At 35.0% G+C, this 26,820-nt stretch overlaps 1 protein-coding gene across 1 annotated transcript; it reads left to right on the forward strand.

Annotated features, from left to right (window-relative positions):
- The first annotated feature begins 1,388 nt into the window (after positions 1-1,388).
- Positions 1,389-26,051, forward strand: LOC106658078. Its single transcript, XM_023459354.1, has 3 exons — positions 1,389-1,545; positions 21,552-21,719; positions 25,658-26,051. Exons 1-3 carry the CDS (start codon positions 1,491-1,493, stop codon positions 25,861-25,863), a joined length of 429 nt encoding a protein of 142 aa, XP_023315122.1. The 5' UTR covers positions 1,389-1,490; the 3' UTR covers positions 25,864-26,051.
- The last annotated feature ends 769 nt before the right edge of the window (positions 26,052-26,820 follow it).

The following is a 26,820-nucleotide window of genomic DNA, read 5'->3' on the forward strand; positions in this document are numbered from 1 at the left end:
TAATTCTACAATACTTACTACTATGTTATTGGTATATAACAGTAGGCTCAATATAAAAATAGATAAAAAGAAAAACCAATTTCAATGTAGAAGGTGTGATCTACTGAATGAGTTAAATTTTGATGACATTATTGATAGTTTTGCAAAAGAAGGTTCGAGAATGATTTAAAAATAATATATTGTAAAACTGTAATCCTTGAAGTATTGTTTATTTTATTTATTAGTAAATAAAAAAAAATATTAAAAAAAATCTGGTCTTTTTTCCATTCCTATGAAAAATTTCTATCTCAAATGGTCCCCACAAGAATCCCGCCTATGGGCCTTAAAAAAGTAAATCCGGCATTGATGCCTTTTCAGATTAATTTCGAGAACATCACCAGTGACCATAGTACCTCGCTTTTCAATCATTTTTCTGCACTGGACGAGACAGACTGCTTTTGATATAAAATTTCAGCTTAATATAAACTTACTAATCATAAATAAGATACCCTATAATTTAAAGGCTTTATCCATTTTACTTTTACACAACTTTTTCGTATTTTCATGAAATAAATCAGCAAAATAAGTTCTAATTTCTGATTATTGCTATAAACGAATAAACGAATAAATTTTATTTCATCAATACTAATATACGCTTCAGGTTGTTTTTTGAATTATCAAATACTAAACTAACTGAAAAGTAACAAATAAAATTTAAAAACAACGTCTTCTAAAATACTCAAATTTGATCACTCTTTAATAAAATGTCAAGCCCCTCTAATTAAAATATTTAAAAATGTTTTCAAATATTGATACATAATATTTTGTTCAAAAGCTATGTGGATATCTGGAATTGAATAAAATTAAGACTTAGACGTAGCTTGTAAGCCAAAAAAATTTGGTGTAAATCTCAGAAAGTATGTTTGAAAATATTCGTCTTGACGTTGATTTCAATGTCTTTCAAATAGCTAACTGTTCCTTTCTTAGTATTTATTGTGAATTAATTTAATAAACTGCCAAAACAGTAAATTAGATTTCGTAGAGTTATTAATGTTCAAAGAAATGAAAAGAATTTTCTACAACGACACATGTTATTTGAATTTAATAAAAAATAATTCCATATCAATTTCATACAATAGTTGAACTAAGATTTTTTACATTTGAATTGTCTGAAATTCAATAAATAACTATCATTGCTATATAATACATTATATTATAGAGAATTTATTTATGGAAGTTGTTAAATTTACATTAAAATAACATCAGTGAGTAAAAGTTTTACGATTCAAAGTTTGAAACTTTGTTAAAAAAAATTTGATCTAAGGTACACCATGTATGAGACAAGTTAAAGTAGCACGCAAGTTAAATATAATTAGCACTCAGCTACAAACTAAAGTGACTTGTTGCATCAGGAATTCGGGCATCGTATATGCTAGTTATGTATGAGAGACCAAATAAGAATAAACACAAGTTAACTATTACTTCTTTCTATCAACTGCATAAATATCATTATGATTATGAGCCCATTTCTTACTATATGTGCAGCGCTTCTCTTTCTCAATTCTGGTAAGCTACTTATTACAAAGTATCAAATAATTGAAATGTGAATTTGTGAACAACTTTACATTTAGACTTGTGTTGTTCATCTATCTGATAAATTCAGTAACCAGCTTGGTCAGGTAATAAAGTGACAATTCATGATATCGTGTTGACTTGTAATCAAAGAATTTCATTAATAACGAATAATTTTTTTCTCAATATTATATAATTATTTGATAGAAAATCGATCGGCATAGAATAAAGCAGAGTAATTGTAGTTACTGTTAGTTTTACAAATATAAATTTATATATTTAACTGAGATACATTAAATTCGAATAATAATCAAAAGCTAGTTTGTTAATGATGGGCATACCCTTGAATATTTCTAGTAGGATCCCGCGAAATTTGTACAGGAGTTCTACAGAAATCCTATTTGAATTTCACGGATGCTACATGAAATTTCTCAAGGGTAAGGCGATAAAGGTCACATAATATCAAGTTCTTTACTGTCAAATGAAATTTATTCAACTTTTTTTGAAAACGTGGAATTTCGAATACATTTTTATGTTAATTATTGTTTGGAAAATATACTTTTTTCATATTTTTTAGAATTCATTTATTTACATACGATTAAGAAATAAAATTTTTACATTTTTTGGAAATAGGTAATCCTGCAGGTGATTTTTATAGCTTCCTGCATTTTGAAATGTATATATTAATTATACAGACTTTGCTTACAAATAAGGAAATATGTTTTTTTGTTCATGTATATAAAATTGAGCAATAATAATTTATGCAATGTAATATTGATTTTGAGTCAAAATTAATCAACAAATAGATTTTTCGTCCTTGTAAAATCTAATCAGACTCGATACTGACTTTCTATGAATATTATACAAATAGAAATTACGTATAGATTAAAATATTCCTATTATACAAGTCTGCGTTAAAGTAACAAGTTTCATATCATATGCATTTGAAATCTTTATCGAATCTGAGTGAACATTTTGTCAAAAATTTGTAATGAATTCTAAAAGAATTCGGGAAAAGAACTCGTAAAGAATTCATTGAAAGAATACTTAAAAATACTTAAAGAATTTTAAGTATGCTTTAAGACTTCTATAAGATATTCTTGAGCAAATTCTTTAAGAATTCTTAATGAATCCTTATAGAATTCGCAAAGAATTCCCGCTATGACCGCTCATAGAATTCTTTAAGAACTCCTTAGGAATACTTTGAAAGTAATTTCTAAAAAAATTATTGAATTTTGGCGAGATTTGCTAACTGTGTATCTTGCGCGATCTTACAGTTAATGTATGATACTTTGATAATTTTATTTCTAATTCTTAAAGTACAATATGTATATTTAATGCAATTAATTTAGGACGAGAATTTGCAGCTTTTATTCAAGTTCAAAACTTGGATTAAAAAAACAGATAAAGTTTGCATGAAATTTTCAACAACATTTATAATTTGAATTTTATCATCATGCAAGATAATAGAAAATTTGTAAAATAACAAGAACTTCTAAAATTTTCATCTTCGTTTTGTTTAAGAAAAAAAATTATTTACAGCGTTCAGTTAACACTGTTAACCTCTCCCTACTAAAAATTATCATGTGATATATCAGATAAATAAATCATCTGATATAACATGAGCAGGAGATTAATTATTTTTTTTAAGTTTTATATATTTGTTTTATGACTTTTTAAGAAATTGTCACTCACCTGATAAGCTATTTTAAATCACTTTAAGTAAAACAACAAATTAAACGTTTCTAATAGAGAACGTTATTAAAAGATTTTTCGAATATTCACCCTCTGAATAATTGATGGTGAAACCTGTACCAATTAAAATTGTTGGTTGAGCCTATTGAATGACTCGAATGCAACGAAAAATATATGGGCTATATCACGTCAACTGCCCCCCCCCCCTTGGATCAGAGTTGGAATTTAATTTTCCTTTTTTATTCTGCTTACCAAAGTTGAAGATGAAAAAATTATTGAAACATGATTTTTTTATGTAAAATTTGATGAGGAATTTAAATGTGTCATTCAAAATCATATTCATAACATCAAAACCCCTAAATTATCAAAAGTCAGACTCAAGGCCAAAAATAAACATGTTCGTACCCAGCGAAATGGCCAATATTGTAATATGTTCAATCAAACTGCAACTTCTGATCAATTTTGGTCATCAGCAGACAAGCAGACTTTATCAGAAGTTGCAGTTTGATGAACATATTACAATATTGGCCATATTGCTGGGTACAAACATGTTCATTTTTGGCCTTGAGGCTGATTTTTGATAATTTAGGGGTTTTGAGGTTATGAACATGATTTTGGATGACACATTTGAATTTTTCATCAAATTTGACATAAAAAAATCATGTGTCAATAATTTTTTCATACTCACCCTTGGGAAGCAGAATAAAATATGAAAAATTAAATTCCAACTCTGATCCAAGGAGGGAAGGGGTACAGTTGACGTGCTTTAGACCATATAAAAACAAAAAATGACAATAACCGAGGTAACAAAATTATGATTTGGTCCTAGAATGGAGCCTTGATATTGTAAGTTATGCTTTTATAATCGTTAACGATAAAAACTAGAAAAAAAAATTAATCACCTGCTCATGCTATATCAGATTAATAAATCATATCTACTGAAAGTCATCACATGAGAAATCACATGAGCAATCACATGAGAAATCACGCTAAAATATCACGTGATATTTTCGTTTGTGAACTTTTTAAAAATGATTCATCAACTAATATTGTCATCGAATGTACTAAGTCTCGATATTATATACATGAGCAGTTTTTTCATATATGAGTGCGTCCAGCATAAGTCAGCCACCCCGCGCGATTGGTGTAACTTAAAAAATTCTTAAAAATTTATTTTGAGGTTAATATTGGACTTGTATGTATGTATCCTCCGATTTCAAAATAAAGTGCACCAATCGAAAAAGGAGGCAAAAATCTATCGAAAACGATGTTTTCCACGATGGAGAAATGATAAGAAATATTAAAGATATCGAGATCAATAGCGCGAGACGGAGCCCGCAGACTTGTTTACCTGCCTAAGTCTTTTCGACTCGCTAAAAAAATGCTGAAAAAATAATTTAAACACGTAAATCGATAGATTTTTTCCTCTTCCTTCGATTGGTTATGTCAATTTTGAGGTCAAAATTGAAATACTAGAAGAAATATTGACTTAAAAATTCAAGTTAAGTTTTGACTATGAAAAAAATTTTTGGGAATTTTTTCAACAACGCTATCAGAAAGAGGAGGAAAAAATCTATCGATTTACGTGTTAATATCATTTTTCCAGCCCTTTTTAAGCGATTACGAGCCAGTCAAAAAGACAAAGACACGGCGCCGCGCATGTGCCGCCGCTGGCGCACGGAAAACAGGTCACGCGCGCCGTCCCACGCTATTCTTCTCGATATCTTGTGAGGATAAATTGGGCGAGGTGAACAAATTATAAGACAAAGGATTAACGTTTAAATAATATTGTAAAATATATTGCATAAAGAAATTAAATTGAGTTAACAATTACAAAGTGTGCTCGGGGCGCCACTGCATGTAGAGCATGCAGACTCTCTCGATTTTAATATCTCAGGGGCGCGAGTCCCTTTAATTATTAACTAAACTGATTCGCGATGGCTCTTAGCGGGTGTAGGTGTGTGTGTGTGTGTGTACTTAAGGTAAACGCAGGCCGGCCTCTTCGGCGTTGACGTCGTCGTTGACCCTCTCGATGATGGATGGCGGCGGCGTGGCTGAAGTGGCAGGCGACACGTCGGAATGGATCGATCCAATTGTCCAGTGATGTGTTGGACTGGCACTGGTCACAAATGCGGTTGCACGTAGTCGGGTGATACTGTCGACTTGTATCACACGACACGATAACGAATCAATTTCTCGGTTTCGGCCGATATCGGAAGTGCGGTTGTCGGCGTCTCAATTACGAATTCGAGAACTGTTTGCCGGCGTCTTAACGACGAAATTACGAGTTGCACTCCGAACGGATTTGAATATGCCGGACCGAGGTTCACTAGTCGAACGTGAAGCATAGAGTGTCCTCGTCAGTCGCACTTTCAAGTATTCGAGCCTGATCGATGATCACGCCACGCGCAAGCGTAGCGAGGCGATATCGATAAGCTCCAGCTTTCCGTCTTTTCGGCCAAGCTTCGTTAGTGCGGCCGACTTGTCGTTCGCATTCCTTGCTATGCTCGTCCTGTGTTGCCAATGTTGCCATTGCTGCTGCCAGCTTGTCGTGTCAACTCTCGATTCATGTGTGTATGTGTTTGTGAGTGTGTATTTGTGTGTGTGTATGTCGCGCGAGGTTGAGCCTATGTCTATCGATCGATCGTTGTGCGGTAAGAGTCGTATCTTCCCGTCACAATCTTTAATCGTTCTTATCATTTCTCCATCCTGGAAAACATCGTTTTCGATAGATTTTAACCTCCTCTTTCGATTGGTACAGTTTAAATTGAAATCGGAGGATACATTTTTTGGATAAATAGACTTAAACATTCAAGTCGAGTTTTAACCTCAAAATCAATTTTCAAGAATTATTGGAGGTACACCACTAGAAAAAGAAGGAAAAAATCTATCGATCTATGTGTTTCGATTTTTTTCTGATTCTCGGTAAACGTTTCCGAGCGGGCTAAACATACGACACTTCCAGCCAAAAATGCCGTAATCGCGCGGGGTGGCCGACTTATGCTGGACGCGCTCATATGTACAACTTTTGTGCGGGGAGTTCTCGGATCCGCCTCAAAATTTAGTATGTTATTTGGGTATGTGAAAATAGCCTTCAGGTAAATATTTAGTCCTCTAGGGGCCTTAGGGCCCAATTTTGGACTCCTCGAAGGTCCAAAAATAGTCGTTTTTACCTATTTTTGCGTATTATTCAAATATTTGTAACTCAGGCACCGGAGCATATTTTTTAACCAGGAGGGTTGCATTTTTTAGGGGTCGATAACCCCACCCTCGGTTATGAGGTGGCAATAAAGGGGGATGGGAAATCGCAAAATTGTCGTTTTTTAGATTTTTTTGAATTAATGTAGAAGGTGACTGGATTGAAGTATTGACTTTTGCAAGGTTTGATTTTAAAGGTATTTTTATTACCTTTAAATTGCCGTGCGCAGAATTAAGATTGATTCGAAAACGACGGAGATACAGCTGTTTAAAGATGTCAACACTATGTGACTTGCACGTGCACGTGGGTCGGTTCACTTAGGTGATTACCCTTCATATCAATTATTGTGAATATCGGTGTATTAGTTTTATAAAGTAAATTATTTATTGAAATCGAAAAATATTAAATTACTATTACAGGCAAACCCCGTTATTCGCGGATTCGGTATTCGCGATTTTCCGTTTTCTCGGTAACCCTGTTTGTGACATCACTTCAGTATTCGCGGAATTTTGTTTCCGTATTCGCGGTTTCTTCGCTCAAAGTTAACCTTTTTTTCGCGCATAAATTTTTAAAAAAATTTAAAAAACTTTTTTTAAATTATGAATCGCCCTTCGAAGCGGAATAAAAAAGTGCAGAACTAGTTGAGAAAAATCAAGTGTCTGAAATTCAAGGTCATGAGCAAGAGCAAGTGATACGTGAAGCTGTTAACATTGCAAGAAGTGTTGGTGGAGAAGGTTTCAGTGACTTGCAAGAATCCGAGCTTCTTGATTTGGTAGCGTCAACTGAAGTTTTAAGCGTCAACGAAATTGATGCAATCGTGCAAAATACAGCAGCTGAAGAAGAAATGATTGCAGATGAAGAACCTGAGCCTTACTTACTTACTTACTGCGAAAGTAGTTGGAAATATTTTGGCTGATGCAGAGCGTCTCATTGAATTACGACCCAATCATGACTCGAAGCCTTCAATTTAGACAAGATATCGAAAAATCATTAGAGTGTTATAAAAACTTGTACAAAGATCTATTGCGCAGAGCAAAACAAAAAAGTTTGACTCAATATTTTACTACAAAATAAAAAAATATTGATGAAAACTTCAATTTTTTCTCATAAAAAATTTTTTTACTAATATGTATGTAAGGTATCTGATTCAAACACAGCTAAGAGTCATGTGACTCTTAGTACCTTTTGTCTTATGTATGATTAAATGTAAATAAGCGTATCGATGTCAGATAGAGGCAGACGGTTATACAGGATACAACGTACTGTAGTTCCCACATTTGTGTTGATTCAGGTTAGTTTAATAACACAGGCACACAAAAAAAAAAATGCTCAGTCCCAGAGACCGGACCCAGTAGACTTTATGTTTTTGGGGTCGCTGAATCCGAATCCGTCGTCGGTTTTTTGCCATCAGATCGATTTAAGGTCATTTGAAGGTCATTCAAAGGTCAAATCATGTAAAATAGGTTTTAAAATCTGAAACTATTCCTACATAGGTTTTTGATGTTGCTGAATTCAAATCTGAAGTCAGATGACCTCTACGACCTTACCTTCAAGGTCATTTGAAGGTCAAACTTAGAAAATGCGATATAAAAATCCGAAAAATATATTTTTTTATGTTTTGAGAGTCGCTGAATTCAAATTCAAGGTCATTTTGACTCAATGTTGACATCTAAAGGTCTTTTAGAGGTCATTTGAAGGTCAAATCATAAAAAACAGGTTAAAAAATTAGAAAAAAACTCCTATATGGGTTTTTGAGGATGCTGAATTCAAATCTAAAGTCAGATGACCTCTCAGACCTCACCTTCGAGGTCATTTGAAGGTCAAACATAATAAATTCGACATAAAAGTCCGAAAAACATATTTTTTATGTTTCAAGGGTCGGTGAATTGTTCATCATTGTTGATATTCGAACTTGGTAATCATCGCTTCTGCGATTACCCATGTTTCAAGTGCTTGTGGGACAGCAGAGATCGTAAAAACCATTACACCGACCACAAGTGGACTGAGAGAAATTCTTTAGAAGCTGGACATCATAATGTTATTAACAGTTCGTTAGTAGACCCTAGAAAAGTTTTACTACCTCCTTTACATATTAAATTGGGCATTATGAAACAATTTGTAAAAGCTTTGAGTGAGAGTGATGAATGGTTACAAATATTTAGAATCTAAATTTTCCTTTAAATCTGATGCCAAATTATAAGAAGGAATATTCGGTGGACCAGAAATAAGAAAAATGCTGAAAGATGACAATTTTCCAACTAAGATGACTGAGGTTCAGAAAGCTGCATGGCATAGCTTCAAAAATGTTGTGGAAAATTTTCTAGGTAATCGCAGAAGCGATGATTACAAAGTTTTAATATCAACAATGATAAACAATTTCGGTGAAATGAAATGTAATATGTCTTACAAACTGCATTTCTTGCATAACCATTCAGATGAGTTCCCGAAAAACTGCGGTGATTTTAGCGACGAACAAGGAGAACGATTCCATCAAGATATTAAACATATGGAGCAGCGATATCAAGGTAGATGGGATGTTGCAATGATGGCTGATTACTGCTGGATGTTGAAGAGAGAGAGCCAACGTAGAGGAACTAAACGCAAACGGCAACCTTTACGCCGATCGTTTGAAGAAAAAAAGGTGCGTTATAAAAGAAAAAGGTAAACAGGCATGCAAAATTAACAATATTTTATCAAGTTTTGCCCTCTTTTCATTGATTCAATCTTGAAATAAGCTTAAAATTAGTCAGTATAGTGGAAATGAACTTTGATTCAAATTCACCGACCCTTGAAACATAAAAAATAGGTTTTTCGGACTTTTATATCGAATTTATTATGTTTGACCTTCAAATGACCTCGAAGGTGAGGTCTGAGAGGTCATCTGACTTTAGATTTGAATTCAGCATCCTCAAAAACCCATATAGGAGTTTTTTTCCAATTTTTTAACCTGTTTTTTATGATTTGACCTTCAAATGACCTCTAAATGACCTTTAGATGTCAACATTGAGTCAAAATGACCTTGAATTTGAATTCAGCGACTCTCAAAACATAAAAAAATATATTTTTCGGATTTTTATATCGCATTTTCTAAGTTTGACCTTCAAATGACCTTGAAGGTAAGGTCGTAGAGGTCATCTGACTTCAGATTTGAATTCAGCAACATCAAAAACCTATGTAGGAATAGTTTCAGATTTTAAAACCTATTTTACATGATTTGACCTTTAAATGACCTTCAAATGACCTTAAATCGATCTGATGGCGAAAAACCGACGACGGATTCGGATTCAGCGACCCCAAAAACATAAAGTCTACTGGGTCCGGTCTCTGGGACTGAGCATTTTTTTTTTTTTGTGTGCCTGTGTAATGTTAATTTTGTAAATAATATAAATAGTAAATGTTAAATAAATCCCACAGTTATTTTACTGCAACAACCACGTCGTGTCATTTAAATAACGCCCAAGCTTACAAATCAACACAAACATGGGAGATATCAGAGCCAGATTCCATTTTGTTTCGGAAGCAAGTGATTCAAAATCTACAATAGTTAAAGTGAAAACGATTCAAGTATTGGGCCAAGCTCAGGTGTATCAGTTCCCGAAAGAAACACAAACGGCTGAAAAGCACGCCGAACTTTTTGCACATCCAATAGTGAAAGGTGTAGTGAAGATCTTAAAACTTCGCAATAAATTCCGTAATGTTGTTATAACATTAACAGCAGACTTGATTGGAAAATATTTAGATCAAGAAAACAATGTCGTATGTGACGAGTATTATTTAGAAGAGGTGGTAGTTGGAGAGCTAAATTCGGTACAGTTAAGGCCAATGGGAGAAGGGGACCCCGAGAAGCCAATTCATTCGATTATCAAGAATTTTATATTAGATAAATATGATGGAAAAAACTTCAACGCAGATGCGTGGTTAAAATTATTTGTTGACGAATGTAAACGACTGGAAATCCAAGAAAATAAGTTTCCAGAGGCACTCAGAATGTTCTTAGAAGGCCCAGCGCTAGAGTGGTTTTCAATTTTTATGAAAACGAACACTATAGCGCACCCATGGGAACATTGGAATAATTCCTTTTTGGATACTTTTGCGCAAAAATCGTGGTCGGAAATCGCACACGCGTATACATTTAAGTATCTGAGTGGTCCATTCCTGGACTTTGCCTTGAAAAAGAGGACTCTTTTGATCGATATTGATCCAGAGTTAACTATTGAATCACAAATAAATTTGATCGTTATAGCGCTGCCGATTTTCGTGAGGTCAAGATTAAATAAGAAAAATTTAAATAAAATGGAAGATTTAATGTCGACGCTCAAACAATTGGAACCAAATAGATCATATGAAAAAGCAAATGATAATCAGAGACAACAGGTAAAGGAAGTGGACAGGAGGTCGCAAGCAAGCTATAAACCGTGTGGGTTCTGCGAGAGAGCGGGATTTCCAAATAGGTATCACCCGGAAAGAGTTTGTCGCACGAAAAACAGTAATTTAGCTAATAAAAATAATAAAATTAAGGTAGTAAATAATTTAGAAATTCAGGAAGCTATTTCTCAAGATGAAGAAGCAAAAAACTAGCTGTGACCCCACTTATAAGAATACGAATATTGATAAATAATAAACCGGCAATCGCGGTATATGATTCAGGCGCCAACGTGTCTCTGATAAATTACAACTTTTGGAAAAGGTTAAATATAAGTGAATAAGTAGGTGGGGATAGCAACATAGAAACAATTTTTGGATATTCGAAGTCGGAAGGAAGTATTAGGCTGAAGGTTAAGATTTTTAATATTACCAGGAATGTCTCATTTTTTATTGTAAATAGTAAAAGGTTTAAAGATAATATATTGTTAGGACTGGACTGTATCGGAAAATTTAAGCTTTGTCAGGATCATAAGTTTAGAATTTCACAATATAATGGAGAAAAAGAAGAAGATATAAAGGAAGAAAAAAAAAACAAAATCAAAGTTGTTAATAACATACAAGCTGAAGGAGAGCTACAAGAAATGATAAATAAATTTGAAGGAGTTTTTGCCACAGGGAAGTTTGATGTAGGTACGGTTGAAAACTATGAAGCTAAAATAAAATTATCAGAAAATAAATATGTAGCAAAAAAACCATATAAGTGTTCAATTCAAGATAAAGTAGAAATAGAAAATCAAGTCAGAGAGTTATGTAAAGCGGGACTAATCGAGGAATCGAGTAGTCCATACGCGGCACCAGTTACTTTGGTGTATAAAAAAGAAGAAGGAAAAAAAACCGGCTATGTATTGATTACAGAGAATTGAACAAGATAGTGGTGCCAGAAAGACAACCTTTTCCTCGAATTGAAGATTTAACACTGCGAGCTAGGAACTGTAAATATTTCTCGACGCTGGATGTAAATTCGGCATTTTGGTCGATTCCGGTTCGTAGTAAGGATAGGTATAAAACAGCGTTTGTAACGCACCATGGCCATTGGCAGTGGGCATGTGTACCATTCGGTTTAAAGTCTTCGCCGGCGATATTTCAGAGAATTTTGGCCAGTATTTTAAGGAAAAATGATTTGGATAAGTTCGCGATGAACTATATAGATGATATTCTAATTTACTCGAAAGACTATAAAGATCATGTAAAACATATCGAAGCAACGCTAAAAGCCATCCAGAAAGAAGGGTTAAAATTAAAGCTGTCAAAATGTAAGTTTGCACAACATAAAGTGAAGTATCTGGGACATGAAATTGGCAATAACTGTGTTAGTCCTTTGAATGATAACTTGATTGCGATAAAGGAATTTCCGAAACCATGCACAAGGAAACATATCCGACAATTTTTGGGTAAAGTAAATTTTTATTTGGAGTATATTCCGAGATCAACATTATTATTGGAACCCTTATATAATTTGTTGCGAAAGAATGTCCGGTTTAATTGGTCGAAGGAATGTGAAGATAGTTTTAAAAAAGTTAAAACACTATTGTGTTCTAGTCCAATTTTAGCAATTTTTGACCCGGAAGTACCAATTTTCATATACACAGATGCATCATTACAAGGCTTGGGTGCAGTACTTAAGCAACCGCAATCGGATAATAATATTAAACCTGTGTTCTATTTTTCACGGAAGTTAACAGAAGCGCAGAAAAAGAAAAGAGCGATATTTATTGAATGTCTGGCCATTAAAGAGGCGATTCTATATTGGCAATATTACCTGATTGGACAGAGATTTACCATTTTTACGGACCATAAACCATTAGAAAATTTTAATATAAAAAAATGCAATGATCCGGAGTTGAGTCAGATTTTGAATTATTTATCGCAGTTTGATTTTGATATTGTGTATAATCCAGGAAGTAAAAATATGGAAGCTGATTGCTTATCACGAAACCCAGTATTAGAAGAGAATAATAATAATTTGGAATCAGCGGTCAAAGTAGTGAATTGGTTGAAATTGGAGGAAATTATTAAGGATCAAAAACAGTTGAAATTAAATAATGATTATGAGATGAAAGATAAGATAATTTACAAAATAATGAAAAATAAGAAGAAAATTTGGGTGACAGAAAAATTCGGAATTGAATTGATAAAAAAAGTGCACATGGTACAAGGACATATTGGAACGAAACAGCTAATATTAATGGTAGCTAATAAGGTTTATTTTAAAAACATGTACAAACATATTAGATGGATATGTAGGTCATGTGACACGTGTATAAGAAATAAAACTAGAATTGGAAACTTTAAAGCACCGTTATCGCAAATAGGACCAGCTAGTAAACCATTTGAAATTATTTCGTTGGATACTATTGGAGGATTTATAGGGAATAGAAGTACAAAAAAATATCTACATTTAATTATAGACCATTTTACAAGGTTTGTATTTATTTTAACATCGAAGTCAGAAGTAGCGACGGATTTCATCCACCTAATAGAAAAAGTTGAAAAAGAAGGGACGATAAAAATTTTATTTGCGGATCAGTATGCAGGTATTAATTCGAAGGAATTCAAAGGGTATTTACAAAAGAAAAATATACAATTAATATTTACGGCTGTAGACTGTGCCTTCTCTAACGGTATGAATGAAAGAACAAATCAAACCTTAGTAAATCGAATTAGGTGCAAAATTTTCGAACAGCAGAACCGGCCATGGCCAAATATTGCAGAAGAGTGTGTGAAGGAATATAACACTACGGTTCATTCTTCAACCGGATTTTCACCAAGGTATCTTTTGACGGGAAAGAGTGATGATTACTTGCCTGCAGAAATAAATTTAGATAATCAAGATAATTTAGAAGAAAATAGAAGGAGAGCAAGAGAGAATGCAGAGAAGAGCCATAGGCAGAATAAGGAATATTATGATAAAAATAGTGTAATTATCGATTATAAAGAAGGAGATTTAGTTTATGTACAAAATAGCTCTAAGTTAAATAGAAATAAGTTAGATTGTATAAGGAAAGGACCGTTTAAAATAGAAAAGAAAGTATCGAATTCAATATTTACAATTGATACGGGTAATAAAAAAGAATCAAGTATGTATCATGTAAGTAAGTTGGTGCCTTATAAAATGCATAATTAACTCTTACCTGTGTTTTTGAACGGGGGGATGTAAGGTATCTGATTCAAACACAGCTAAGAGTCATGTGACTCTTAGTACCTTTTGTCTTGTATGATTGAATGTAAATAAGCGTATCGATGTCAGATAGAGGCAGACGGTTATACAGGATACAACGTACTGTAGTTCCGACATTTGTGTTGATTCAGGTTAGTTTAATAATGTTAATTTTGTAAATAATGTAAATAGTAAATGTTAAATAAATCCCACAGTTATTTTACTGCAACAACCACGTCGTGTCATTTAAATAACGCCCAAGCTTACATGTATATTGACATTTCAGTCGGACGAGGAACCGAACCCCCCTTTTCCCATAAGAACAATGCTTCGGTATTCGCGGATTCGGTATTCGCGGTACTTTTTCGGAACCGAATCCCCGCGAATAACGGGGTTTGCCTGTATGTGAAAATTACAGATTTGTATTTTTAATCATCTTGACTTGAATAGGAGACCCCCGTATTTGCTGGCTGATTACTCTCGTAAGAGGCTTTATCAGGAGTCGCAAATTGTGTTGCTGCGTGGATGATGTGATGAGTAAATTAAGTAATATGCGTGTTTACCTTGGTATGCAAAATCTTGTGTGCCTCGGCCGATGTGCTGGGCTCGCTTGCGTTTTCTTGTGACTCCCTGTGTAGGATACGATAGGGTAAGATCGCTGATTTATCGAAATAAGGATGAGGATGAGTTTAGAAGTATCAATCGGGTTTCAGCATCCAAGCACGGTTGATGTGGAACTTAAAGCGAATGGCCAACGGTATTCGACTAAAGTTTTTTTGATTATATATGTTTTACTGTCATACTTGCCATTTGGAGCGCGACACGCGCTCCTTGATAGCAGCGAAACCTAATACAGCTATAACGCTAGTGAGTATCTCTGCAACCTCGCTATCGGCTTTCAGCTAAAGTAGTGAACCCTGCTAGGGCGTTTCTGCATAAGATGAGGTAGAGAAGGGTACTCCCTGAAGAGAACTTACATCTAGACGGAAATTCTAGTGCTTCGGGCACGACGGTGAAATTCTCCCTTGATAGCACTTCACGACTCGAGTAGTGATCGGATGTGATACACTCTGAAGATCCCAAAATGCAGAAAGTGTCTCTGAGCAGCGCAATTCCCGGATACGCGAAAACTGTTAATACTGATTACGTCGCACCACAAAGATGCAATAACGGCAAATCAATTACCACAATCGCGTCGATTATACTAAGAAGAGTATTAATCGATACGATGCAATAATTAACGAGTCGATTATCACACATTAAGTAAATTAAGATTCTATTCAAACTGCAAATAATCGAGAACTGACTAAGTAAAGTATTATTACATAAATAATTCATACAATAACATTATACAGTCACATACACATTAGACCGGGTCGTTTTTGAAAAAATTTTTTGTATCGCCTGGGCTCATGGCTGAGCTGAAAGTTCTATCTAAAAAATACAACTGTTCATAGAAACAATTTTTTTTCAGGTTTTTTTTCAAAATTTCGCGCAATGTATAATTAATTTTGTATACCGGGTTGTCGATTGTTCACAAGGGCTACTGCGCAAGCGCGCAGACGATGTAGTTAGAGTCGGTACGGTAGCGATGATTCTGATCGGCTGTGGAAATAGATTCGCTTCTCGATTAACACGTTAAAACGTGAAAAAGATACAGAGGCACTCCTGGCGATGATGGCAGGTACGACGATAGAAAATAATGACCTCAAAGAGGTGGGCCGACGTTTCCTCGACTCTCGCGAGGAGGGCTTACGTCGGGAAGGGTTACGTCAACGGAGTATTACGGACTCGTCAATACCCGTTGCTGTACGTGCTTTGCTCGTTCGAACGGCAAGTCGGAGCTTGCTCACAGGTTGTCGACCTGTTGAGTAGTGAGACTCGAGAAGTGCAACTCTAGACGGTCTTGCTCGTGCCGAGAGTCAAAAGGACATCCACCCAATTTGATACCCGAACATGAGGTCGACTGAAGAGAGAGCAAAGGAAATATCGGTACTCGAGCGACGGAGTCTCGCAACGGCATATTCTCCCGTGAACGGGGCAACGGCGACGAGCGACTAAGATGGAGTTCAGGTCCAGCAAAGGTTCGTCAATGTAATCGTTTTGCCAGTTAGTTAGCTGAGAGCTGTCGTGGTGCTCGAATGGTTCTTCAAGAATGAATGACAACGTAGAGAAGGGTCGCGCTCAATATATACTCGTCGGGACTTCAACGGCGCGAGAGAGAAGGGAAGGGGTAGCCGCCGGACGGGTGATCAGCCCGCCGGTTCAGATAGCTCAAACGCTTTGTGTCTGTAGGTTTCGAAGGATTAGGGGAAGGGGAGCGCCAATGGATTTGCAGTAGGTAGGGCAACGGTCGCGTTGGTGCCGCCTCAGAGTTCGACCTACGAGTCCGGACCTGCACCCGGCGGTACGGTTTTCTCTATTAATGGCCCTACGGGTTCGCGCGCACTAGCGGTGATACGAAACTGTCAGTTGTGCTAGTGCTTTGTAGTGCCCTTTGATGTGAGCGCATGCGAACAAAAGTAAGCAGCGTAGCTGTACTCGGTCTGGAGTCCCAGCGGTATCTGGACACTCTTTTGCACACACAGTACAATCCGTACACACATGCACACACGAGGGAGCCACCGCGCTTAGCTCAAGAAAACATAATTATGTTTTAACACTTCCGCCTTTTCTCTCAAGTGCAGCTGATTAAATTTAAAAAAAACTTACATTTCACAAATGTTTAGGCCTTCGTGCATAGAATGGAAATGGTCTTTGCGCAGAGGCTTTGTTAGGAAGTCAGCTTTTTGCATTTGGGAACAAACATATTTGACAGAAATTTCTTTGCTTTCATTTTTCTCGCTCAAAAAGTGAAATCTAACATCCATGGGCATCGTCCGCTTGTGTGACTCAGCATTTTTAGAGAGCTTTATTGTACTCTGATTGTCTACGAACAAGGGAGGGGACGAATTACCTGGATACTTGAGATCGTACAACAATCGTCTAAGCCACACGGCATCTCTAGCGGCTGCAGCCGCTGCTACATATTTAGCTTCGGTAGAGCTGAGTGTGACTTATTTTTGCCTCTGCGAAAATCACGTAACCGGAGCATTAGAGTACGTAAATATATAGCCTGTCACTGAACTTCTCATTTCGTAGGTATTTACTGTAAATTAAAGTTTCCTGAGTCAGAAAAAAGTTTTATTGAAGTATTATAAATAAATAGGATCTTTTTATGCTAGAATGTGAGTACCGTGATAGTGAGTACCGTCAGCAAATTCTCCAAATTTAATATGAAACTGAAAAAAAATATTTATAACACTGCACTAATATTATCCCAATTGATTTTTTGTGAAATAAAAAGTGCCTACGACTGGACAATCAATCCATAAGAAAACTAAAGTCTTGATCTCTAGAATTTTAATACAAAAATAAAAAAATTCTAAAAGCAAAAAAACTACAAAAAAATTCGTAAACATATACATTAAAAGCTCACAGATTCTCAGTGAAATCGAATGTCCTAAACTATTTTTTTTCTGTTTTTCGGAAAAAACATGAAAATTTTGTTGTTTGTGATGCTATACATGTTCCCAAATTTTATAAGAATTTTCGGAACCGTCTATAGACCCATAAAGATATCTCTCCCTTTTTCAGAGGCCCAAAGTTGGCCTTTTTCCGAAATTCATAATGATCGCAAATATAAAATTATTTTTATCTCAGTATAGGGTTATTTGAACGAAAAAGTGCAAGGACACTTTTTGGTTGGAAATTGTCAAAATTTTCAGAAAAAAATATTCTAAAATGATCTAAGCACTTTAGAGGCTTGTTTCCATAGAAACAGATACAAAATAAGGAATCTCATACAGCTGTATCTCCGGTTCTGTGTGACTTATAATGTTTTTAAAGTGACCAATTTTAAAGGGGGCACAACAGTTTCAATGCGAGTAAAATGACACAAACCATTAGTAAAATGACAAATATCTGATATTGTCATATTTGTTCGATGTTTTTTGGCATTACAGTAATATTTTCGTATTTATTTTTGTTATGTGGAAACGTCGAATTATGATTAAGTTCGTTTGCCTTCGAACGGTAGCCCTGAGAAGGCTAAAAACCGAAAGGAGCTTTAAGAGTTTACACTCTTGTTACTGCCAAGACGGTTTGAATTGAACTTTTACAGAAGTTCGTTTGCTTTCGAACAGTAGCCCTGAGAAGGCTAGTAACCGAAAAGAGTTTAGGAGTTTACACTCTGCCACTGCTAAGACGGTTTGAATTGAACTTTTACAAAAGTTCGTCAGCTTTCGAACGGTAGCCTTGAAGAGGCTGGAAACCGAAAAGAATTGCAGAGTTTGCACGCTGCAATTGACAAGTCAGTTAGCCTCGATCTTTAGCAAAAGTTCGAGGTCTTTCGAAATCCTACGTGAGATGGTCCTGAAAAGGACCGGGGCCGAGTTGGCGTGTACAAGTTCCAAATTGTTTAGTTGGTGAGTGATGTGGATCGAGTGGTAGCCGAGATCCGATGTTGTTCCGGAGTCAACTCTGCAACAGAAGGTTGGAAACCCCGTCGAGCTCGTAGACTTGGCTGCGGCGACTCTGCGATGAATTTGTCTTGGCCTTGCCGATTAATGGCCCTACGGGTTCGCGCGCACTAGCGGTGATACGAAACTGTCAGTTGTGCTAGTGCTTTGTAGTGCCCTTTGATGTGAGCGCATGCGAACAAAAGTAAGCAGCGTAGCTGTACTCGGTCTGAAGTCCCAGCAGTATCTGGCCACTCTTTTGCACACACAGTACAATCCGTAAACACATGCACACACGAGGGAGCCACCGAGCTGAGCTCGAGAAAACATAATTATGTTTCAACACAAAATATAAACCATCGAATTCCAGCTAGATTGATTGATAAAAATTATAGTTGAATGGGTATTTTCCTTCCTTCGTGCATTGATTGGGATATTTCTTCTGTTCATAATATTTTTATCAAGCTATGAATGAATGACACTATGGTTGACGAATAATTTTATTTTTTATTTTTATAGCACTGCGGGGCATTAGTTCATAAATCAATACATGCATATGTATTAATAAATAAAAATCAATTTTAGACTCTTCATTGTGACTTCCTGAGTTCACGGTGAATTTTGGCCATTCCAAATTTAGATTTTTTCATTTTTCTTTTCTCAATTCGTTATAGTGCACCCAAGGAAAGCTAGTCGGAATAAATGCAATAGCCGATTGGATGTAAGGGTTGCGATTAAGAGATAAAGAGCTGTGCTCGGACCTGTGAACAGATGGAAAAAAAATTGTTTTCCATGTAACTATGCAAAGTTATAATGATTCAGCAACAATTTTTTATTCTTGTGATATGCAAGAAGTACTTCAAGATCTCATAGAAAATTTCAACTTACTCCACGAGCACTGCATCAACGGCACCAATGATACAACTTTTTACGTAACTGATAGATTCCTGTCACCCTTTGATTTGAATAGTTTATTTACCAAGGTCAAAAGACCCGATGGTAATTAGCAATAAACTACAATAATTACAGATAAACAAAATATTAAAAAAATATTGAGCCAAATAATACAAACGATAAGCAAACGTAGGCTATAATAACAAATTGCAAATTATAATACACAATTTATATATTTATAAGCAAGGATATATATAATTAAAAGCAGTAAGTGTGAAAATATACAAATGAGCACAATAAATATATAGCAATTAGTGAACAGTCTGGTGCCGCCTCAAATAATGTCCAAGCAACGTCTTGAACGATTCCAAGGGACCCAACGACTGTAGTTGAGCTGAAAGTGTATTCTATGAATTGGCTACTCTCATAGAAAATCCTGCTTTCAAGGTAGTGTAATTCGCAAATGGGACCTCAATTTTCGGTGCTCCATCCGCGATTCTCGCCTATCTACGGACTCTCTCGCCCGTCCAGTGATAGATGTCCGAGATGTATACGGGGCATAGTCCATTGAGTGCTTTAAACGTTTGAATGTTTAGAAAGTATTCACTTGGCGAGCCTGGTGTAATAAGGCGGTAGTGCAGCGTCTCTTGGTAGCTGGAAAATATAGCGTATACAAGCATTTAGTAATCGCCTAAGCTTGATGTCCAATGAGCTAGAGATGTCAATGAACGCGAGGCAGGCGTAATCAAAATGAGGCACGATGAAAGCGTTGACAAGCATCTTTTTTATGTTGACGGGCAAAAAACTAGCCCCGGCTCGCAGACAATGAAGCACTCCATCAATGCGAGAGGAAATGCTTTTATAATGAGCGTCCCAAGAGAGCGAAGGAGTCATAACCAGGCCCAAGTTGACAACTATATGAAGTGAGATGTAAAAAAAAACAACGTAATAAACAAACTATAATATCCGTGAATTTTGACGTGTGGCAGAAAAATCGCGGTGTCGTAGTTTAAATTTAACAACAAATTATTCAGTGATAGTGTTGCGAAGAATGAATTATTAGTGCCCAATGTTAACATTTTTTTTACATTTGTGTTATGTGTTCTAAATGCTGATGCGGTGAGGAGAGTGGCAGAAATCCATCAGCCACGTAAAAAGTGGTATCGACGGTAACGTTGATGCAGTGCTCGTGGAATATGTTGAAATTTTTTATGAGATCTCAAAGTATTTCTTGCATATCACACGAATAGAATATTGTTGCGCAATCATTATATCTATGCATAGTTATATAGAAAACGATTTTTTCGTGACTATAATTGTGACTGTAATTGTGAGAATATTCTAATAAAGTTGTGATCCAGCGAGCCTGTATGTTAGCACCACCTATAACCTAATTTTTAAAATGTTTTAAAGAATCTGCTTGAATTTTTTCAGAATTTTTGGGACCATCTACCACTGTCTTCCTAAAATCTATTAAAAAAGCGTCAAATTTGGGCCTCTTGAATTAAGTGATAGATGGTCCCAAAAATTCTGAAAAAATCCAAGCCGGTTCTTTGAAAAGTTTTAAAACTTATGATTCTTGCATTTTTTCTTTTAAGTACTTCTATATCAATATAGAAAATAACAAAGATTTTTTTATAATGTGGAAAATCCTCTAAAAATGGGCCCTAAGGCCCATTAGATCAAACTAAGCACTGGGAGCTTCCATGTTGAGTACCAAAAGACCCCCAAAAAAGTTTGGTAAATATTTGTGACCCGGACCTGAAAAGCTCTCCTTGTAAGTTATATACTCTTGAATAAATTTAATAAAATAAAATTTCACATAAATTATTACATCAACAGAGCTGCAAATACTGTTCTGTTGCAGTTTGCATCGTTTCATTGTGTGAATCAATCCTCCGCTTTGACGTGGCTGATAATTGCACGGTCCTTATGACCTATTAACGTGGTGGCTACCATTTATTTTTTCACGAGCAATATCTTTGTAAATTAGGCGAATAAAATATCTTACTTCTCACCTTTATTTTTCCAGAAGTATTATTCATTTTTTAGTTTAACCTAAAAACTATATGACTACTCATGTATACGTTTTTATAAATCTATTCAGTTGAACTGACTTATTTTTTTCTAGGTGTGGAGGCTTTGCATTGTTTTGAGTGTAACAGTCATATAGATAGTCGATGTGCAGAAGGAAATCTACCAGATGCATTGAAGAAAGATTGTTCGGAGCACGTGGAAGGAGCAAAATATACGATGTGTAGAAAAATAAAACAAGTTATTGAATTTAGTGTCAATGGATGTGAGTATTGAACATTAATCTGTTTTGACTGTGAATAAGTTTTTGCATAAATTAAATAAAATGAGCGTCTATATTTGATTAAAAATAAAATTATATATTATGACGGGACTGAAAATGAAAGTGAGCTTGAGCTTAGATGACTCGCACAATGAATATCTTACATTTCTACAACCAGGCTACTTCTATGGATAAATGTATATGGGCTATTCCACAACAGGTGTTGCAAGCCCAAAAAATGAAGTTGAAACTAACCATCTATTCTTCAAGAACACAATGAAAAATGAATATCCTGAAGAGCACAACCCCCTAGGTCCAACCCTCATGGATCTACAGGGGCTCAAAGTTGGATTTTTATGTTTTGAGGATATTCTGCTTGTTTACTCTGCTTTTTTGGGGTGAATATGAAAAAATTTTTAAACCATATTTTTTCATGTAAAATGCAGTTACCAAACTTTATCAGAAGTTGTATTTTGGTGTATCGATGAACATATTACAATATGGGCCAATTTGAGGCATACGAACATATTTATTTTTTGACTTTCATCTCCTATTACACCATTTTTGCTATTTCAAGGGTCTTTGAGGTTATGAATATCTCATCTGATTACAGATTTGAATTCTACATCAAATTTTACATGAAAAAGCATGGTTTAATAGTATATTACTGCCCTAGGCCAGGAAAAACAGAGAAGTCCCAGGGCACGTGAAATAAGCGACCGAGGCGAAGCCGAGGTCGATTAGCACGTGCACTGAGGCTTTCTTTTTTCCCGGTATAGGCCAGTATACGATTTTACATACCCCGGGCCCGAAAATATCAATATCCCGTTTAGCGCAGCGGCCGGGAAATGCTACTTTCGGGCCGCTGCTATGTAAAATTTTTTTCATATTCACCCCAAAAAAACAGAGTAACAAGCAAAATATCCTCAAAACATAAAAATCCAACTTTGAGCCCCTGTAGATCCATGAGGGTTGGACCTAGGGGGTTGTGCTCTTCGGGATTTTCATTTTTCATTGTGTTCTTGAAGAGTAAATGGTTAGTTTCAACTTCATTTTTTGGGCTTGCAACACCTGTTGTGGAATAGCCCATATATGTCTTACGTTTTTATTTCTACTAACCTTGACATCAGACCCGAAAGAAGATTCTAACAAGAAATATTAGTAATATTTTTATCAAGCTTTTCTCATCACGGTGGTAAGGTAAACAATTAACTTTTAGATGAACCAATTTCAATGCCGGCATTTAACACGATTTTCTCTCGATTTTTCTTTTTTTTTTATAATATTTGGCCAATTCTCTGTGAAGTCGAATGGCTAAAAAAAATTTTTTTTTGGCAATAATGAAAAACTGGGTTTCTTCCATGACAGGTTTGTCCCAAAAAAATTTTAGGAACATTGAAGCCTTTTATTACACTTTTTTAGAGGCCCAAAGTTGGCCATTTTAGCGTTTTTCCGAAATTCTTTAAAAATCAAAAATATTCAAATAATCCCTGGATATAGTGTAGAATGATTTAAAAGTAAAAGTAATTGGAATCTTTTTTGATGTTTTGTTAGAAATCGTCCAAATTTTTAGAAAAAAATGTCTCCCAAAGTGATTAAAGCCACCTGGGGGGCTAAATAGTGGAAAAAACTTGAAAAAAACACCAAATCTGATTGAGTTCGAACCGGACTGGTGTTTAGTTTGGTCAAACCGATTTGGTGTTTTTTTCAATTTTTTTCCACTCTATAACCTCCCAGGTGGCTTCAATCGCTTTAGGAGACATTAAGGGCTTATATACACCTTAAATTCAAAATTTTTTTTATTCAATTTTTGAATAGGATTTTTTCTCCCCTTTCCATTGCTTTTTTCGAAATTCCAAAATTTTGATTTTGCCCTGAGATACAGCTGTTTCCGTGAGCCTTTTTCCTATACTTTACGAGAACGTTCCTATACTTTGGAGAACGTGGTCTCCCACCATCTAAGATGGCACCACGAAATAAAGCCGCGTCCGAGCACTTCCATCGCTCGGGCAGATAAAGTTTTAGTGGGTATTCCCTCACCGACGCAAGTCGGTTAAGGGCGAGTCCCACACACGGGGAGGTTCGGGGTTGATTTCAACTCAAACCTCCTTACGGTGCGTAACGCATTTCTCTATCTATAAAAAAAAAAAAAAAAAAAAAAAAAAAAAAAAAAAAAAAAAAAAAAAAAAAAAAAAAAAAAAAAAAAAAAAAAAAAAAAAAAAAAAAAAAAAAAAAAAAAAAAAAAAAAAAAAAAAAAAAAAAAAAAAAAAAAAAAAAAAAAAAAAAAAAAAAAAAAAAAAAAAAAAAAAAAAAAAAAAAAAAAAAAAAAAAAAAAAAAAAAAAAAAAAAAAAAAAAAAAAAAAAAAAAAAAAAAAAAAAAAAAAAAAAAAAAAAAAAAAAAAAAAAAAAAAAAAAAAAATGTTAAATTTTTTCTTCTTTTGCGTTTTCTGGCGAGTAGTGTTTTTGGTCACCTGTCGTAATATTCAGATGGTATCGGTTGAACTTTCTGCACCAGGGTCGCGTACACTTCTTCAGAACATGAATGGTTATGGCCACTACCACGGGCAAGACGACCGAACACCCAGGTTGCTCTGCATGAACAGTTAAACACACATTTTTTTTCATTTTTCGTTTTTGCCGAAATTTAAGTCATAAAAGTACGTTTTGAAAATGATCTATGAGCTCAATCGTCTCAATAACCTTGATAACGCGCTAACGCTAGACGGAGCCGCAATTTGACTTCGTCTCGAAGTCTAGCTAGTTTCGTTTGTCCTTATCTGATCTTTGTTTATCGGTTCTATTATTCAATATTTGCTCAAAAACACTAATAAAATTTTTTTTACTTATTAGATTGGTTTGAATTAATAAATTTACAATTAACAAACGTACATTTGACAAAAGTACAATCATTAATAGTATTAGGAGTATTCGTCGTAGAATTTACAATTGAATTTACTCCCAATGATTGTATTATACTTGAACTATTATATACCGGCTATAGCCTAATCAAATCAGCTTCTTCTTCGAATTTCCGAAAAATTTCATTTTCTTCGTCAAAGTCTTCGGTCGCTGAAAATGCATTTTCAATAACACGTTTGCTCATATAAACGAGATTGATTATTCGAACTAAAACCTCCAATAACAATATACGGTTGCTAGGGGACAAAATTGCTTGCAGTGAAAAAAAGCGAAATAACAGTGGCTAAAAGTACGACTTTTGCCATCGAAATCGATGGCGAAACCGCGTACTTTCGCCCAGGGGATCAAAAAAAATATTTTCATTGGGGAAGAGATGAATTTGACCGAGGCCTCGATAGGGAAATTGGTATAGCACTCGCCAGCTATAGGCGAGAGTTCCAGGTTGAACTCATGGTCGAGGTTGCATTTCCAAATTGCATTGTGGCTTTGATAATATAGTCATCTTTAGATGTTTTCAACGCCACAGATTTGAAATTAGCGTAGAAAAATTTCACGTATTTTAAATCATCATAAGTCTTGAAAATCATCGTCTTATCTTCGATTTTCGTAGAGAATCAACACTCATAAAATTGTGAGTTAAATTACTGCCTAAACTGATTGTTGGAGAATTAAAAAAAAATCAATTGTTTATTACAAAACATTTTTCTAAAAATTTGGACAATTTTCAACAAAGCATCAAAAAAGCTTTCAATCACTTTTACTTTTATATCATTCTACACTGATCTACGGATTATTTGAATATTGGCGATTTTTAAAGAATTTCGGAAAAACACTAAAATAGTCAACTTTAAGCCTCTAAAGAAGGCCCTCTATTCGACTGATTATTTCTGCCCAACTTTCTAGCGCGCAAGTGTCGGTTAATGAGATCATCTTTATAATTATATGAATTTTATACGAAATCAGTTAACTTGCAACTTTCATCTTTTTGTAGAATTTTATAATAAAGGATGTTTATTTTTTAGTGCCAGCAGATACTCGAGTCATACGTAGCTGCGCCTGGGACGAATCAAATTACAAAGGGAAATGTTATCAAAGAGGAGGATTTGGTGGACGTCAGGAAGTATGTTCCTGTACAAATGATTTCTGCAATAGTGGATCATCAATTGCCATTTCAGCTTATATGTTTATCGCTTTATTGTTAAATTATTTCTTCTTTATCATAGCGTGAAAACTAAATCTTTCAAGCTTAAAATAGAAAAACTTATTCCAACATATTAAAAAAAATAATAAAAGCCTGATTTAAATACATAGTTTATAAAAAATTTCAATGAGCAACTATATTTGAATAATATTCTTATAAGAAGGTCAAATGACATAAATGATTAAATAAAAATTCAAATGAATATACGACACGAATACGAATTTTGAAAGCTTTTAAATCTATATGAAACTTAACACACAAAATGAAAGCTAAGAAAAACATATGACGTCGAAGTCGTACGATTGTAAGGTTTTATTAGCAATCCAAAGATACATTTTTTTTTTTTTTTTAACAACAGCAACAGTACCTAAAATCTTCCTCAGCTTCCACAGATGTAGCCATAATCGAGTTATAAATTATGAATAGCCAATTATGCACAGTAATTAGCACATTCTAAATAAACTATTCAGAAGCAATTGAAAGGCTGAAGGTGTCAAGAAAAAAGTGTTGAAAAATAATTTTTGAGCCGTTTTTTAGCAGCAAACTAGGTAACTTTTATCTTCTTCTTTTTCTTCTTTCATTGGTGGCGCCGATTGTGAGTGAGCTGTATATCATATGGCCATTAACAGGCCTTACAAAAAAGGCGCGAGAATATATAAAAAGAGATTGGTGAATTTAAAGTATAAAAAGGAAGGATTGAAGTTTTTTGTTGCATAGAATTAAGAATTTGGAGAGGATTTCGATGGTAAGTGGTTCGAGATGATAAAGAGTTTCGGATATTGTAAAGGATGGAAATTTGTTTAGTTTACTTAATTTTTTTTAGAGTACTGTTCTAGGTGCGTTGTGTTTTTGGCAGGCCCAGAACACGTGGAGGTCTTGTGATGGGAGTCATAGTTGCCTACGGATGGGCAACCCTTACGCGCGCTCCACGTGAAAAGCGTAATAAAAATGAGATAAAGCAAGTAGCATGTATTTTAAGTAGGT

This window comes from Trichogramma pretiosum, unplaced genomic scaffold, assembly GCF_000599845.2.
Source record: "Trichogramma pretiosum strain Unisexual culture from Peru unplaced genomic scaffold, Tpre_2.0 scaffold137, whole genome shotgun sequence".
NCBI lineage: Eukaryota > Metazoa > Arthropoda > Insecta > Hymenoptera > Trichogrammatidae > Trichogramma > Trichogramma pretiosum.

Coding starts and splice junctions, on each gene's coding strand:
- LOC106658078 (XM_023459354.1), top strand. CDS start 1,491: ATGATTATGAGCCCATTTCTTACTATATGTGCAGCGCTTCTCTTTCTC. Junction 1,546..21,551: donor GCTTCTCTTTCTCAATTCTG/GTAAGCTACTTA, acceptor ATTTTTTTCTAG/GTGTGGAGGCTTTGCATTGT. Junction 21,720..25,657: donor TGAATTTAGTGTCAATGGAT/GTGAGTATTGAA, acceptor TTTATTTTTTAG/TGCCAGCAGATACTCGAGTC.